This window comes from Oreochromis niloticus, linkage group LG15 (genome assembly GCF_001858045.2).
Source record: "Oreochromis niloticus isolate F11D_XX linkage group LG15, O_niloticus_UMD_NMBU, whole genome shotgun sequence".
In the NCBI taxonomy this organism is placed as follows: Eukaryota; Metazoa; Chordata; class Actinopteri; order Cichliformes; family Cichlidae; genus Oreochromis; species Oreochromis niloticus.
In genome coordinates this window covers 22,224,816-22,241,230 of record NC_031980.2, presented here as the reverse complement: position 1 = coordinate 22,241,230, position 16,415 = coordinate 22,224,816, and the positions used below count along the sequence as shown (strand labels likewise).

The following is a 16,415-nucleotide window of genomic DNA, read 5'->3' as shown; positions in this document are numbered from 1 at the left end:
CACGGAGATAGCAGAAACTAGACAGACACGATATTCCTCACATAATTAATTTACCTCCAGCATATTAAATTAAAGATGTTGAGTGACTGAGCAAACACAGAAGGTAGGACATGCCTAATGTTAATAACAGCTGCAATGGTATAATATAAATCAAAGATTCTGTGGGAATATGAGTTTGCGCATATCCTCAAAGAGGATCCATTATTCTTGACATTTATGCAGCTGCACTTTAGAAAGTGAAGACAAAAAAAGTGAAGAAAAGAGCCAAATATGAGTCAAGTATGAATGAGAACACTGATGGAAGAAAGTAAACTTCTTATCTGTGAGATTTAATAGCAAAGCTGAGGCTGAATTCTTGTCATTCCTGTCACCAGTTAGTCTTTAGACCCAGTCTATGCGGGTCTGAAGACCACTTTTTCTGGACTTTGGGTTAGAGCTGATTCTATTTTGGTAAATGTTTTATTTTTGCATTTAATGTTTTCCTTGGATGCAATCAAAGCCTGCTCAAATGTGATTGGTCCAGATGAGTACAAGCAGAAACCCTCTGCTTCTTCTTGTCCCGAGCCTACAGATACATTTGGAAGGGTTTATTTAATGAAAATATATTTTCACTGAATTTTTCCAGGACTTCAACATTTCAGATGTCGTTGGGAGAGAGTTCAAAAGCATTGGAGTGTGGACACAGACGGCTGCGTGTTAACACTGTGATCTTCTAAATGTCAGGAACAGACCAGATTCCTTCGGTCCAAATGGTCATTATAGTGATTCACTGTCGACTCATGACACTGAGTCAATAATGAGTGAGCAGACGGGAAAAAAAATACATTTGTTTGCTGCAAGAACTGTAGCACTTTAAAAATTATGGCACTTATCACTTTGTACAATCTAACATTGAATTTCTCAAATATTTCTTATAAATGGCTAAAAAAAAGAAAAAAAGGAAACATAAGGCATTATAAATCAGTTTCATCTGCTTTAGTACAAATGAAAGTGACAAAGAAAGGCATCAACACAGCAGCAACAGGAGCCACCTCTTGGTATCTCCTCCATGCTCTTGAGTCTGTTCCCAGAGATTAAACAAACCTTACAATATTGTGGAGGAGCTGGGCTACATGTGCAGCCTACATTTGGTGCAGGTACCGTCTCATGCTATCAACAGTGACAAGGAAACGAGCAATAAGAAAAAGTAGAAAAAACTCAGTCAGGAGGAATAAGAAGAGAGTCTGTGGCCACCTCTCCAACACCTCTGTTGTCCCTCTAAATTGCACCAAAGCAGGTGAAGTGAATTCACAAAGGTTCATGCTCGAGTATTACTGATTTTTTTGTTAAACTGTGATAAAAAGAGTTGTATAAATTATCCTCCAGACACTTACTTGATGTATGTGTTGGCGTTGCCTTCAGGAAACACATACGGATGTTTCTTCCTGAAGACGTGACCCACTCTGCTGCAGGGCAGGATCTCCAGACTGCCGCCACACTGCCAAACCCGGAATGAGATCTCTGCACACAACACAAACAGACATAAGAAAGACTTTTAAATTCCCTGATATTGATATATGAAGCTATTATTAAAGTTTCACTGAGGCTGTATAAAATGTCAATCATATATATTTCAACTATGTAATATTCTGGATATTTATAATTGAGCTATTTGTCATATTTTGTAACTTTGTAATATATTGTATTATTTACTTTAGTTCAGTCTGTTACTGTTCTTACTGTATTGAACAACTGTAACCACATAGTTATTAATTAATGGATTCATAAAGTATTCTGATTCTGATTAGGCTCATCATCTTACAGTTCCCCCTTCCATTCTTCTTCTCCCTTTAATCAGTTTTAGCCATTTTAATTACTGTTTTATGGAGGGCATATGTCAGAGAAAAGATTTAGGAAAATCAGTATTGGTACAATACAAACACCAAGGCCAGTCATCTTGTTATCTCAGCTGTTACTGCCCATGTAAATAAAATCACTGATAATTTTGGTTTGGTTTTCATGCAGCTGTGACAGACTGTAAACTTAAATAATCTGACCTGATCACTGGGAGAAGCTTTGATTATTTTGTATTAATGGCATAAAGTTGATGATAAGAGTTCTTATAGTCAAATATAGAAATGTCTCAAAATAAAAATAATGATGAAGAGTAAATCTGTCTGTAAGACTTTAATGAAACTGAAGGCTTAATATCTAATAAAAAGCCTTACAGCAAAATTTGATTGCAAAGTCAAAAATAATTAAATTCAGGTAGAGACATTATGTATATGAAGACGCGGGATGTTTTTGTGTAAAGATATTCAGGCATCCAACTCAATTAACTGCCATGAATGGTAGAATTATACTTATTCATATATTTCTCTGTATTTTCACTAATGCTTAACTGTGATAAGAGGGATCAGAAAAAAAAAAGGCATTTATGACTTGGCTGCAGTAGCTTTATTCAGTGATGTAAGTTTTATTTTTCTTGTTTTTTTAAAGCTAAAGTTGTGGGTTTTCTCTTTTATCCTAAACAAAATGACAGTTGACCCAAGCATGCTCATCCCTTACACAAAGCCAAGAATAGAGTTATCTGTTCTGTGTATCTTTATCAGTGTCACTATGTAATTTTTCAAAAATGTTTTATTTCTTCTGTGAAGCACTTTGTGATGTTCTGCTGTTGAAAGGCACCCTAAATAAATGTCGCCTTTCATCCTGAGCTTTATTTTTTACAAAGCACCTGTCACACAGCCCAAAGTGCTTCAAATGGCATGGCTGAAGCAGTAAATAATAAATGTTACACTTCAAAATCCCCTTTTCAGTCTATCCTTCACGTCCTCTATCGGAGGCCTGGGAGCTTGAGGGTCCAACACAGTATCGTTGCTGTTCCTAGGACTGCGCTCTTCTGGACAGAGATCTCAAATGTTGTTCCTGGAATCTCCTGGAGCTACTCGCCTATCTTGGGGTCACTGTACTGAGTGCCCCGATTACCACTGGAATCACTGTTACCTTCACCCTCCACATCTTCTCCAATTCTTCTCTCAACCCTTGGTACTTCTCCAGCTTCTCATGTTCCTTCTTCCTGATCTTGCTGTCACTCAGTATAGCTAAATCTCTCACTACGGCCATCTTTCTCTGTTTATCCACCACTACTATGTCTGGTTGGTTAGCCATCACCAGTTTGTCTGTCTGTATCTGGAAGTCCCACAGGAACTTAGATCCATCATTCTCAACTACCCTAGGTATGTCCTATTTTGACCTCAGGACTTGTTCCTGTTGGTCACTTGGTTATGGTGTTCCATGTACGCCCTGCCTGCTAGCATCTTGCACCCTACTGTTATGTGCTGGATTGTCTCAAGGGCAACTTTACACAGCCTGCACCTGGGGTCTTGCCTGGTGTGACAGACCCCTGCCTCTATGGATCTTGTACTTGGAGCTTGCTCCTGTGCTACCATGATTAATGCTTCTGTGCCGTCTTTCAGTCCAGCTTTGTCCAGCCACTGGTAGGATTTCTGGTTGTCAGCCAGTTCTTCTATCTGCTGGTGGTACATACCATGCAGGGGCCTGTCCTTACATGTCCTTATTACTACTCTTTTTTTCTTGGGTTTCTGCTGCCTAAACTAACAATTCTGTCTGTGGAGGCCATCTTCCTGATGTGCTCATGGGTGTGGATGTTCAAGCTAGTCCTCAGCCTCTTTTGTTGGGCTTAGCGTACAGTCTCAGGGTGCTGGACTTGGCGTGAAACCCTCCATGTATGGTCAGGAGCTTCCTTGTCTTGATGTCTGTGGCTTCGATCTCCTCCTTTGGCCAGCTTATTATCCCAGCATGGTACCTGATAACCGGCAGGGAGTAGGTTTTGATAGCCCGGATACTGTTCTTAACATTCAGCTGACTCCTCAGGACTTGCCTGACTCTCTGCAAGTACTTGGTGGTTCTAGCTTTCCTAGCAGCCTGTTAGTGGTTCCCATTTGCCTGTGGGATTCCAAGGTACTTGTAGCATGATCCCCTCAGTTCTTTCTTCCTTCCCTCTCTTTGTTACCATCAGACTACACTTCTCCAGTCTGAATGACATTCTGATGTTGTTGCTGGTGGTGTGGATCAGTGAATTGATGTCTCGTTTACTCTTGGCATATAGTTTGATGTCATCCATGTAGAGGTGGTGGCTAACGACGAGGTGGCTAACGATTGCTCCATTCTGTAGTCGGTATCCATAGCCAGTCTTGTCAGTGATCTCACTGAGGGGGTTCAGGCCTATACAGAACAGCAGTGGGGACAGACTACCTCGGTAGATCCCGCACTTGATGGCGACTTGTGCTATGGGCTTGAAGTTGGCCTCTAGTGTTGTACGTCACATCCCAATGGAGTTCCTAATAAAGGCTCTTAGGGTCCTGTTGATCTTGTTTAGTTCTAGGCATTCCAGGATCCAGGTGCGGGGCATTGGAGTCATAGGCCTTCTTGTAGTCAATCCAGGCAGGGCACAGGTTGGTCAGTCTGGTCTTGCAATCTCGGAGGAACTGTCCATAGTACTCCGTTCACATTATCTGGCAGATCCTCAGACGGTACTTCACTTAGTCTTGGTAACCAGCTACGGAGGATCCAGGTTTCAAGCTTCGCCATGATCCTCTCTCTCAGGACAATTCCTCAAGCACTCAACAATCCTTCTTCCATTGCACTTGGGGCTTGGTACCCAATCTCGGGTGGAGGTGATGATATCGGCCCCATGAGCCATCATCCTGGCTCCCCCTTGCCGTAGCATTTGTGTTGTACCTTGTCAAACTCTAGCCATGTGAGCATTTCCTTCTACTGAATGTTGGAACACTGAGCTACTAGTTGTTTGACTGTCAATCTGGATGCTGGGTATCGAAGATTCAATAGGTCCCTCATCCTATTCATGTAACCCCTTTCACTGGGGTTCATTTTAAATGTCTAGAACAAGCTTCACTAAAATAAGAGGTGGTGTTAGGGATGAAACCAGTTTTAACATACTTTTGGGAGGCAAACATCAAGTGTGTCATGTTAACTGGTTAAATTTACCTCCATTCTGTCTCTCAGGCTTATTTATTTGAAGCTTTGTCCTTTTTTTCTATTTTGTATCTTTTCTATCCGGCACATCACAGCTAAGTGGGACAACCCTCCCTGAATATTTGATGACACACTGATGGACTCTGATTTGTTTGTTTGAGTTATGTGTGTTAGAATGTGTGTACGTGTGCATTCATATGACCTGCTTACACTGTGCTCATTCTCTGATGTGAGCACTGCAACACAGATGAAAGACAAACTAACTTCACTTCATTTCACATCATTCCACGTGTGTGTGTGTTAATTCTCAGAGTTTCTATCTGTCCACAGAGAAAAAAAGAAACAAGAGTTCCCCCAAAGAAAGAGAAGCTGAAAACTTCACAAAGTTTTTGCAGTAACTGGGGGAGAGAGAGGGAGACCGAGAGCATGGAAGAGAGAGGAAGCGAAAATTAGAGCATGGACTGGTTTGATGAGGGAGAGGAGGGATGGAGGCAAAGATGAAACACGAGAGAGTACAAAGGAGAACAAGAGAAGTCAGCAAGATGCTGAGATACTGACACAGAGCCTGTGAGACTGACAGAAACATGACAGAGAGCAAATGAGTGTGAGTGTGTGTGTCTGTGTGTGTCTGTGTGTGTGTGTTTGTGTGCGCACGTTTCTCGAAGGGAGTTGAAAAACAGGCTAACTGTCTTTCAGTGATCAGAGAAAAGGCAGCAGTATAACAATCACCAAACTGAATTCAACACCATAGACACCCACAGACAGACACAAACACACGCACACACACACACACACACACACACACACACACACACACACACACACACAGTTCCGATGACTGGAGGCAGGTAGCAGCAGGAGCGCCAGATGTTGCTGCTGGATGGATGTCAGAAGGTAAAGACTTTTTTTTGTTGAATGAAAACTTCACCTTTGTTTCTGGCAGTTATCTCACTAATTTAATCATCCCTCTGTCTTTGCAGTCGGCTCAGCTGTCTGTGATCACACAGTCAACACCAGGGAAACTGTTCAAGTCATGCATCTGATGCAGTGCTAGGTGTATGCTAAAACTACAAGCTGTTATCTCCTCACTTTCCCCCTCTGTCACTCCACTATTAAAAATCTGAATTCAAATCTGATTTAAATTAATGAGCAGTCGCCTTTAAAGTTGTCTCCTTCGGGCACAGCTGTCCTCCTACTTTTAGATCACTATCTCAAATTCTGTATGCGTCAATGATGCTCGCTGGATACCCTCTATTGTGTCGAAAGGACAGACCTTGAACTTGAATTTAATTCTGTGGAAAAGGACAAGGTTACAGAGAGCATCTGGTCGGGCTTGTGGTAAGTGAAGGTTGTGCTGTGTGCTGGGGTACGGTGGCACATGCACACTTCCAATAGAGCTTATCTTTCAGACACCACTGGACATGATGGTATAATTCTGCCATGACAGTCTGACTCTGGGCAACAATGTCTTTGTGTGTTGTGAAAGTCAAAACAAAATGGCAAGTATGCTCCTGTTAACACCCCTGACCTGATGCTTAACCTTCAAACTTGCACACTGAGTCTCTGTTTTGCTGAAAACTGCTGTTTTGTCTCAGAGCTGCAGACAGAGACCCAGTTCTCATCACAAGTGATGATACCTGACATGAAACTCAAGTCTTCTTGACACTGAAGTTGGTGCAATTTTGATTCATGTGGTGAAATCACAGACTGTAGGTGTAAGCCATCAAAATGGAAAAACCATGATATGATATCCATCTAAAAATTTCAGCAGCACTGGAAGCGGTCCAGAGGAGCACAATGAGGAATTAAATTTAGGCATGCTTATTAACTATGCCTGCACCTCACACTGTTATTTAAGATTGATTATAATTAGGAAATAATAGCAGCTTTTGGTATAAAATAAAAAAATAAAAAAAGCAAGCCCATTTCCTCCTTCAAGTGAAAGCCAACTTTTTAAATATTTAACTAAAACCATAAAAAACATGAATCTTGCATTAAAGCATCATCCTGCCAGTGAACATGACAACCACACAGATTTGCTGTGGGTAAATTAATCATTTCTGAATGTTGGTGGTGAGAAGACAGGGTTGCTAAAACTACAGTGAAGAAAATACAGTTTAGATGTGAAACACTAGAACTGCAGGTGAAGAGGAGGTTTGGCTTTCTTGTAACCGAAGCACTGAGCTCATTAAAGCTGATCGTGATATAGTGTCTTATCTCTGGGCGAATTAGACCTTTGTGTGCAATTTTACAAAGTTATACTGTAACTGCTTTATGGCAATTCTGGGTTTTTATGGGAATTGGCATTAATGTGATGAATACCTTTAATTTGTTAGGTACCAAATTTATTGAACATGAGAGAAACTCATACCCGCTATTATTTCATCCACTCACTGATTCTGAACTGATTTTTTCCCTTAAGGTAATAATCCTACAAACTTTGTGACGATGTTCAAGTTTGCAGACATCCAGCAGATTTCTCTGTGATGTTATGATGTTTTTAGATGGTCAGTTTGGTGACTTATTTTGTAGTTACACAGGAGAAGTCAGTTCATTTCAATAAATGTAAAAAATCCTACATGCTTTTTTTCCAGTGTTAAAAATCAGTGCAATTGGCAATAAGCTGCATGCTGCAAACATTAGCAAATAAGATTGAGTGCTTGACTAATATTTTCTCCTGCTTATATTTTCTACCTTAAGAAATAATAATGAATGCAGTCATCATTTAATTTAACACAGAATACCTTAATTTTGTAAGCGACAAGAGAAGAGACGAGACGATAAGGGAAGAGAGAAGAAGAGTTTGTAGAATTTGTTAACTCCTGACATTTGGCAATAACTCCTCTGCTAAAAGGACCAATCTGCATTACTTGATGTATTTTTGCATAATGTGAAATCTGCAGGGAAGAACAGCTTATATTTGGATTTTTAAATGTTTTGGGATCAAGGATCAATCACACAACCATAAAGCAAAATGCAATAAATAATGAATAATATAAAACATAAAAAACATTATTCAGAAGACGAATGGCAGCTAGGACAAATGCATTTTTGAGTCCGCACATTGGCATTCAGTAATTTAAATGTCTTTGGCTAACCTGGCTACGATCAGCTAGATTAGAGTGGACCCCATACAAGTGACTGAGGTTATTCGGGATCACACCTGCTGTTTTGATGCACATTGTAACTACACCTTGCACTAAATCATTAAAAACGCATGACAATCATCAGTTATGGTTCAAACTGCTAATTTAATTCCAGTTATGTCTGAATCAGCTTTATGGCCCTCGTACTGACAAAAACACCATCCACAGCCAGACAGAAGACACATTTGGACCTAATCTTGGTCTACTTTGGACCCGTATGTCCAGTCATGGCACGGGAAAATAGTCTGTGGGCTAATCTGAGCTGGGCTCGACAATTTTAAAGGCCAGATGTGGAGCTGTGACTGTGTCACTGTGGCCAGACTCACCCTGAAGCAACACTGGCAGTTAAAGCCTAATGCAGCCCATAGAAAACTGAAAATGTGGGCCTCCTTTGGTCCAAAGATACATTCCAGTTTCTTTGCAGTGAGAGTGGACTGACTGAACGTAAATAAACTGAAAGATACTGATGGAAATGAAGCTTGAGCTGTTTATTTTGTGTTTCATAAATGGATGGTTGACTTTTTGCTAATGTTAGGATATAATGGTTTCACTGGTTTAGTCCATTTGAGATGGTTGGTCTGTAATAACAAAAGTAAAATGATTTTAAAAATGTAGAAATGGCAAAAATGTTATTACTCAACAGAAAACATCATGTTTTTAATATTACTACTTAAATAGTTAATATTAGTTTCCAATGTTTTATGAGTTTCCTCTAAACTTCACAGCACCTTTCTTCCAAGTACGATGACTCACCAAAGTTTTCACCGCCCCAAATGTCCATGGCAGTGTCGTATTTTCCAAGGTGATTGAACCAGGCCCTGTCAATCACAAAGAGTCCGCCTGCAATGATGGGGGTCCTGTCAGAGAAACAACAAAAAGGGGAAAATAAGGGAGTCTCGAGATGAGAAAAACATTTCCTCGTGATTTGTAATTGAGTCTTAAGCATGTCTACTAGATTTATGTCTCACTACTGACCCGAAAACATCCAGAGATGACAAAACGGATAAAAAAAAAAAACATTTATGAAAAGGGAGTTTTGAAAGCATAAATCTTCACTGCCTCTAAACTTTTTAGCTAGATACAAACCTGTGAAAGAAAAGCAAAAGCTTCTGCCCTCACACGTGCTTGTGCTGCTTACGTTTGTCCTCACATTTCTCCAGAATCTTATCAGATCTAATTCAAACGCAAGGAGCTCGTTTAGTTCCTCTTTGAGTTTTGCTGTTTTCTTTCTGTTTGCCATAACCCAAACACACACACGCACAATCACACAGACACAGGCAGGACAATGAGACGAGTGAATAGCTGAAGGCCAGCACGCGCCATCAAATACCCTCTGTTTATCAACAATTATCCCGTCGTCATCGCCTGCAAATAGCACCCTGAGTGTGTGTGTCCGTATGTGGGTGGTAGAACATAAAGTCTTTTCAAGCTCAATTTGTCCTTGTGTGTTTAAAGGAATGTAGCAGTGTGTGTGTGTGTGTACATAAGACTTTGACTGCAGAAAGTGAGGATGTTAAATGGCATAAAATAACTTGGCAAATGCAATGAATAGGATGAGACAAACAAGACTGTGTTTATTTGTGGACGTTTATGTGTACGCGTCCCTATCTTTATGAGGATTGATGGTCGCGGGCTGTTTTTTCTCTAGAGTGTCGAGGCCGATCGGACAACACCACACAGTGTAGCAGCGATGATGTGACATAGGACTAGAACAGCAGAAATCTCAGTAATGATAATTTAAGAAATTAAGCTCAAAAGTTACAGGAATGCAGACCTCATCACAATCGACCACCCACCGCGTTCCTTTTTCAGATGACGTTACCGCAGTTTCACTTAAATAAAGCTACTTTCAGCTGCTCCCTTATTCACAAAAGGTGACCACAGCAAGTCGCTCTGCACACTTCGAGCTTTCACAGGATCTTTTGCTTGTTAGACAAATGTTTAAACCACTGCATTATGGAGCAGTTTTACTGAAATAAGTAAACAAGAATAATAATTACCATTATTATTTGTATTGCAGTTTCTGACACAGATACAAAGTGCTTTCCAGTTTGGAGAAAACACACATTATAAAAGTGTGCATACATACAAAGATGTGTTTCCAGCAGTCAATTTAAACCAAAGCACAGATTGACCTGACCGGAGGAGCTTAGGAAGGCTGTTCCAAAGGTTCCTACAGCTTTGTGTCTGAATTTAAAAGAAGACCACAGTACAGTGAAAAGACTCTGACCAGATGATTGGACAGGCCAACTAATGCAATAATAGAAGGAGCCTGCCCATGAATTACTACATTTTACAATGAATTCTGAATGGAGCCCAAAGCAAATGAAGGGAAGCTAGATTAGAAGTGATAAGCAGGCACTGGCATGTTTTTGTTAGCAGTTGTGGATTAAATGAAGACAAGCTACGAAGGACTGAGAAATACACATAAAAAGTGAATTACAGTATTGAAGACAGCAGAGAATGAAACTGAGCACTAAAAGTTTCAGACCTCTGGTTGATAGCAAAGGTTTGATTTTGAGTACCAAAATACATTTACAGTGTTTATCATCAATGCAGAGGAGAAAACAGGACATGCAGGATAAATATGGGAAAATGTGGTGCAGCAGAAGTTTTCAACTATACTGCAGCTGGCATATCCACTGAATATTGTAGTAAAGATGTTATATGGATGGATAGATGGTGATTTTATGCATGGAGTTTTTATGTTATTACTGAGACGGTTGCTAAGTGGTGAAACTTGTTTCTAGAAGTAATTTAATACTAGATGGAAATGTTTTCATGGTTGAAACACCAGGATAAGAGTAAATGAAAGCACTTCTAAATGTTCAACTGCCCCTGTGTGTTTATTTGTTCCAAAAACTGATGCTGTTAAAAAAAAAAAAAGTGGCGAAAAGCACCCCAACTCATCTCCTCGAGTATCTGTGTTACAGGTTACAGTGCAAATAATGTAACCTGTAACACAGATGAATGCGGTTGTAAAGGTTAGGGTTGGAGGCTTTGAAATACATAATGTCGCTCATGGTCTTCATACGTATAGTTTATAAATACGTAAATGGTAACTCTTGGTAACCAGGTTGACATGGCAGATAAAATCAGTGCATTGACTTAGCTACAACCTTTCTACAATCTTTCTACATCCATCTCCAAAACACAAACACAGGGACACACACACACGCACCATATGTGATTGCCTGCCCTGCTGCCTCCACCAAAACATAAAAATAAAAACCATGCATGAAGTCAGGCAGTCATAAGTTGGCTCAGCAGCAAATCTGGGTTCCTGCCACCGATCTGACTTATGACGAAGGAGCAGTGCCAAAGTTTATTATTTATAACCGTGCGTGTGTGTTTGCTCTGTGGCTCTTGTGGCTTCCCTTTGTTTGTTTGTTCATCTCTCCACAGCCAATGATTTGTCAGGCATCGATGATTTGAGTTTGTGTAAACTTTTAGCGTATTAAGTTTTTCATCACAGCCAGTGTGTCCTTATGCAACCTGCTTTCATTTCCAAGGCATCAAGCTCAACAGAGCAGGGTTGGTGTTGTGAAGGGGCGGATTTTAGCCCAAATCACAATGTTTCCCTAAATTTAAACTAAACTTGAGTAGATTTAAGTGCCAGCACCTAACCACCAAAGGAGCCAAAGGTTTCTTGTGCTTCTGAGAGTTAGTTTATGTGTGTCTCTTGCTTTTAGATGACGTCAGGTTTGTTAGTTCCCCTTTGTGTTGCCATGATGTTCCTTCAGTCTTCTCGCTCTGTTTTTCCTTTTGTCTGTTTGTGTCAAGTTAGTGTCGTCTCCCCATTCTGCCGTGGCTCTCTCCCATATTTTATTTTGGCGACTGTTGTTCCGTGTGTTGGTTCCCTCGACTCATTAAGTTAATTATTCTCAGTTGTGTTCCCACCTGTTACCTCTGCCCTCGTTATCCTGTGTGTGTGTGTGTGTGTGTGTGTGTGTGTGTGTGTGTGTGTGTGTGTGTGTGTGTGTGTGTGTGTATTGTCTCAGTCTTGCTTTGTTGCATCGTCCTTCATGGTTGTTTTGTTTCTTGTGAGTTAACAGCATTAAAGCCGATTTTTGAGTTTATTCAGGACAATCAGGACGATCACATGTGGAGAAAGTAAAACTACTGCAACAAAAAAGAAAGAAAACTAACTGTTAAAGCACTACAGGAAAGAAAGAGAAGACACTGGAAACATGGAGACTAACCTAAACATATTAAGACAAAGTGGTGAACAGACAGGGAAACACTGGGAGGCTAGAATAACACATGGATTCAAATCAAAACTTACGCATCATATCCCAAAAAAACTCAGCATCACTAAAACCACCGAAACTTAACTAAAGGACCAAAAAGAAAAGAAAAGAAAAGTTCATTTTATTTAAGTTTGTTTAGTAAGTACACAATATTGTTTCAATTATTTGTATTTTTTTCACACAGTTTAAGTTGTTAGGTTTAGAAAATAACAGTTTTTTTGGATTAATAATTTGTTTTGACTCATTGTTCACTTGGGTTTGGCAACAAAACTAGTTGGCAATGTTTAGGAAAAAGAAAATGATTTGGATAAAAATAACAGTGTAATTAAAGGTTAGAAGTCAAACTTCTCTTTCATTATATATATGGCCTCAGTCAACACCTGTCTGAGAAAGGTTGGAGGTTTTACTTACATGACCTTAGGAGGCTGCCTGTGTAAACAGCAGTTATTTTAACCCAATCAAAATCGACTGCTATTGTTATTTTTCTGATGAGGTCAGCCTGCCACAACCCTGCTGAGGTCACTGCAGCAATAAAAGGTCAGAGCAGGATGATTAATTTGTTACTGATTTCTGAACTGCATTTTTTTTTATTCTAACAGTAGTGGGGCACATCAGCACTGCCATTAATCACATCACCCGACAGAAAATAACATTATGTAGACATAGAAGCTTTTTTGTAAGCACTACTGTGACAGTCTGTGATTGTGGGCCATTACTGCAATTTTAAATGAATTATGTATTGGGGCTTTTTATTAAAAATGAGTCTACATGCAGTATAGCACATAAGGTAACCAACATTATTTAGTCAGCTGCATTTACTGTGGTCTATTTGGAATTTATGAATTTAGCAGGGTTTTTTTTTTCTAGTACTGGTTCATAACAATACATCTCGATGTGTCTTTTTATACTAATGTAACGATCCTGCAATATTAAAGAAAGAAACCCAATGATCTGATGGGTGATACCGATTAACAAGCACTTGAAAATGGGGAGGAAGAACTCCCTGTTTAAAGGAAGGCACCCCCAGAAGAACCAAGCCCAGAGAAAAGCCACCTACCATGTGTGGTTGGAGGTTGACGGTAGACAATAGTTAATGGAATTCAACAGTGGCATTTAAATGTATAGTGGCTTAAAAGAGGGCAGAGATTCAGAAGAAGTGGTCAGAGCATCATGTCAGCTACCCCGACAGACTGAGCCTATAGCATCATGATGAAGGATGGTTCAGGGTCACCTGATCGAACACTAACTTTAAGCTTTATGAAAAAGGAACCTTTTAAGAACCTCTTAACAATGTAGTGTATGCTGTACAGTGTAGTGAGGTATGCCCAGACCTCTACATTGGAGAGACCAAACAGCCACTTCACAAACGCATGGCAACATAGAAGAGCCACCTCCACGGGACAAGACTCAGCGGTCCATCTGCATCTAAAGGACAAAGGTCACTCCTTCGAGGATGCCAGTGTACACATTTTGGACAGAGAAGACAGATGGTTTGAAAGAGGAGTAAAAGAGGCCATTTATGTCCACTGTGAAACCTCAGGAAATCACATGATAGGGTGGGGCTAGGTTTCACAATGAGCTCACCCGAAACCTTGGCTGATTGTGACCTACACCCGTTTTCACACCTTGGCTCGTGTGATTAGGTAGAGGATCATTAGGGGGTCCATTGTCCCTCTCTGGGGGACACTCCCACAGAGCTTAAATCTGGGACTCTCCACCATTTGACCCTAGAACTGAGGAAGCTTCTCGGATGAGAGGTGAAACGTCTTCAAGCCACTTAAAGAAGTCCAGACGCTTTTCTTTCCAAGCTCCTTAGAGAACCTTTTAAGGTTAATCTTAAATGTAGAAGGTGGCTGTCTCCTGAATCCAAACTGGGAGCTAGTTCTCCACAGCAGATGAGTCTGTTTCTAGAACGAGTTATGACTGAGTTATGTTTCAAGTAGCAGTTTCATCTGACAGACAGTTTACCACCTCTGTGTCTGAGCTAATGAGGTCTAATAAACTTACATGTATTCATAATAAACAACCTATAGAGAAATTTAGACTCTAAAGACAAAAGTTTAAGCTCATTGTACAAAAACAAGATATTCCTTTTTATATATATACTTCATATCATACATATATCATGAATCTATATTTGAATAGAACATACATAACAAATACAAAAATTCCACAAAGAGAAGGATGACAATAGGTTCAGATTTTTTTTAATAAAAGCAGAAAAATGGGCCTGAAAGGCAAAATCAGTAGGTTTTTCTTTTTAATAACTTCCCAAAGGCAAATGTAAACACATGAAAAACTATTGCACACTGAGGAATGCATTGCTGGAAGGCATAGCTGCATTTCTTTTTGCCAATGTGGACTTAATAAAAGGAAATATTGGGTGTGAATTTTGATGCTGTTTTAGTTTTATGCACCTCAGTTTTCCAGCATTTCTTTGACTGCTCTTCGTCTACATGTTTCTGAACTTTTATGCACAATAAAACACAAAAGTGAAGAAAACTTTTACAGTTCAGCTTTAAAAGTATCAATAATAAAAAAAAATAATAAGAAATCTGTTTTGAAATGAGTAACAAGCTTATGAGTGTGGCAAGTTTATTATAAGAAAAATAAAAAGTACAAAAAAATTAGACCAAAAAGAAGCAATTCCAATAAAAATATGATAGAAATGGGTTAAAAAGGGAATTTGAAGGTGGTACAATTTGGTGTAGCAGAGAAATATTACTTTGCTCAGAATAAGTGAGGTGAGCTGTATGGTGAAAGACTGCAGGGGTTTGGGTTTTGATTCCACATGGACTGTTTTCTGCATGTCGTTCCTCTTGCTCTCGCCCTGCTTTTCTCTCTGCTCTCCACAAAGTTACATTTGGCGAGAAATATTAAAAACCATCATCAGCTTACGTTTAATTTAAAGTCTGATACCTTTGACCTAACAGTGCCGATGGATGCTGCAGGCTGTTCTGCATCTGCTTCATCAATTACTATAAATCACACTACTGCAAACTCCACAGTTCCATAATCTGCTCTTACTGTCTAGTATAACCTTTGGCAAAATTACAGTATCACCGTTTAAAAAAAATAATATAATTTTAATCAGAACATCACAACTTTTATATAAAACATCAACTTTTTTGTTTGTATGTATGCTTGGTGGTATTTGTTGAGCTGTTTGAAATTACCAGCCACTCTGTAAGTACAGACATTTTCCCAGATTAACTTTGTTGACATCAGCAAGCATAAACACATGACAGGGACGACAAGAGGACGACAAGTCTGTGATCAGATGAGCACAGACAGGACCACAGGGTGACACTACTTTCTGATTTGTTGAGTATCTCAATTGCATCAGTGGGAAGGGACACTGAGATGCGTCAGATGAAAAATGAACTAAGCTGATAACACGTATCAATCTGCAAATAACACAGAGGTAGCATGAGACATCTTTAACTGCAGCAAATCTGCAAACGCAGCATCCAAATAACTGGTGGCTGTGGTAGAGAGGAGGCCACTGAAAGAACTGCCATTAATCCAGGCCACCCACTGAACCACTTACTGGAAAGGCAGAGCTTTCTGTAATAACAGTTTCAGCTTTCTGCTCCACGGCCAAATGACAGAAATAAGAAATACTTTTACCTCACACCACAACACCTGTATTCATTTTCTTTAGATTTTTGCTCCTTATTGTATTATATCTGCCTTTTTACATTTGCATTATATTATCTTATTTATTGTTTTATGCAGTGGGCTGCTTTCTCAGGTCTAATTGTCCTCATTTCCTTTGCATAACTTTTACCTTACTGATAGCGTTGGTGTTACGGTCATTGTGCCTGCTCGGAGTACTTTTACAGCCGTAAGTAAAATGAATTGATGCAGCCTGGTAATGAAAAAAATCAACCACCCACATCACCAATAACCTTTTGCAATAACAGCCAGGCTCATTTTAATTATTCAGTTAATAGTAGCTCGTGTATCTGCAGCAATCCTGACAGCTTGACTGAGGAGGGCACGGTACGACTTTGAGGAG

At 39.8% G+C, this 16,415-nt stretch overlaps 1 protein-coding gene across 2 annotated transcripts in view; it reads right to left on the bottom strand.

The window, feature by feature from the left end:
• Positions 1 to 16,415, bottom strand: part of galnt14 (UDP-N-acetyl-alpha-D-galactosamine:polypeptide N-acetylgalactosaminyltransferase 14 (GalNAc-T14)) — a 198,141-nt gene that overhangs the window by 27,565 nt on the left and 154,161 nt on the right. For both annotated transcript variants that reach the window (XM_025898707.1, XM_005452386.4), the window contains exons 9-10: positions 8,898 to 9,001; positions 1,374 to 1,500 (exon numbers count right to left, since the gene is read on the bottom strand). In XM_025898707.1, the coding sequence (XP_025754492.1) occupies positions 1,374 to 1,500; positions 8,898 to 9,001 (231 nt within the window). The remainder of the gene's footprint in view (positions 1 to 1,373; positions 1,501 to 8,897; positions 9,002 to 16,415) is intronic.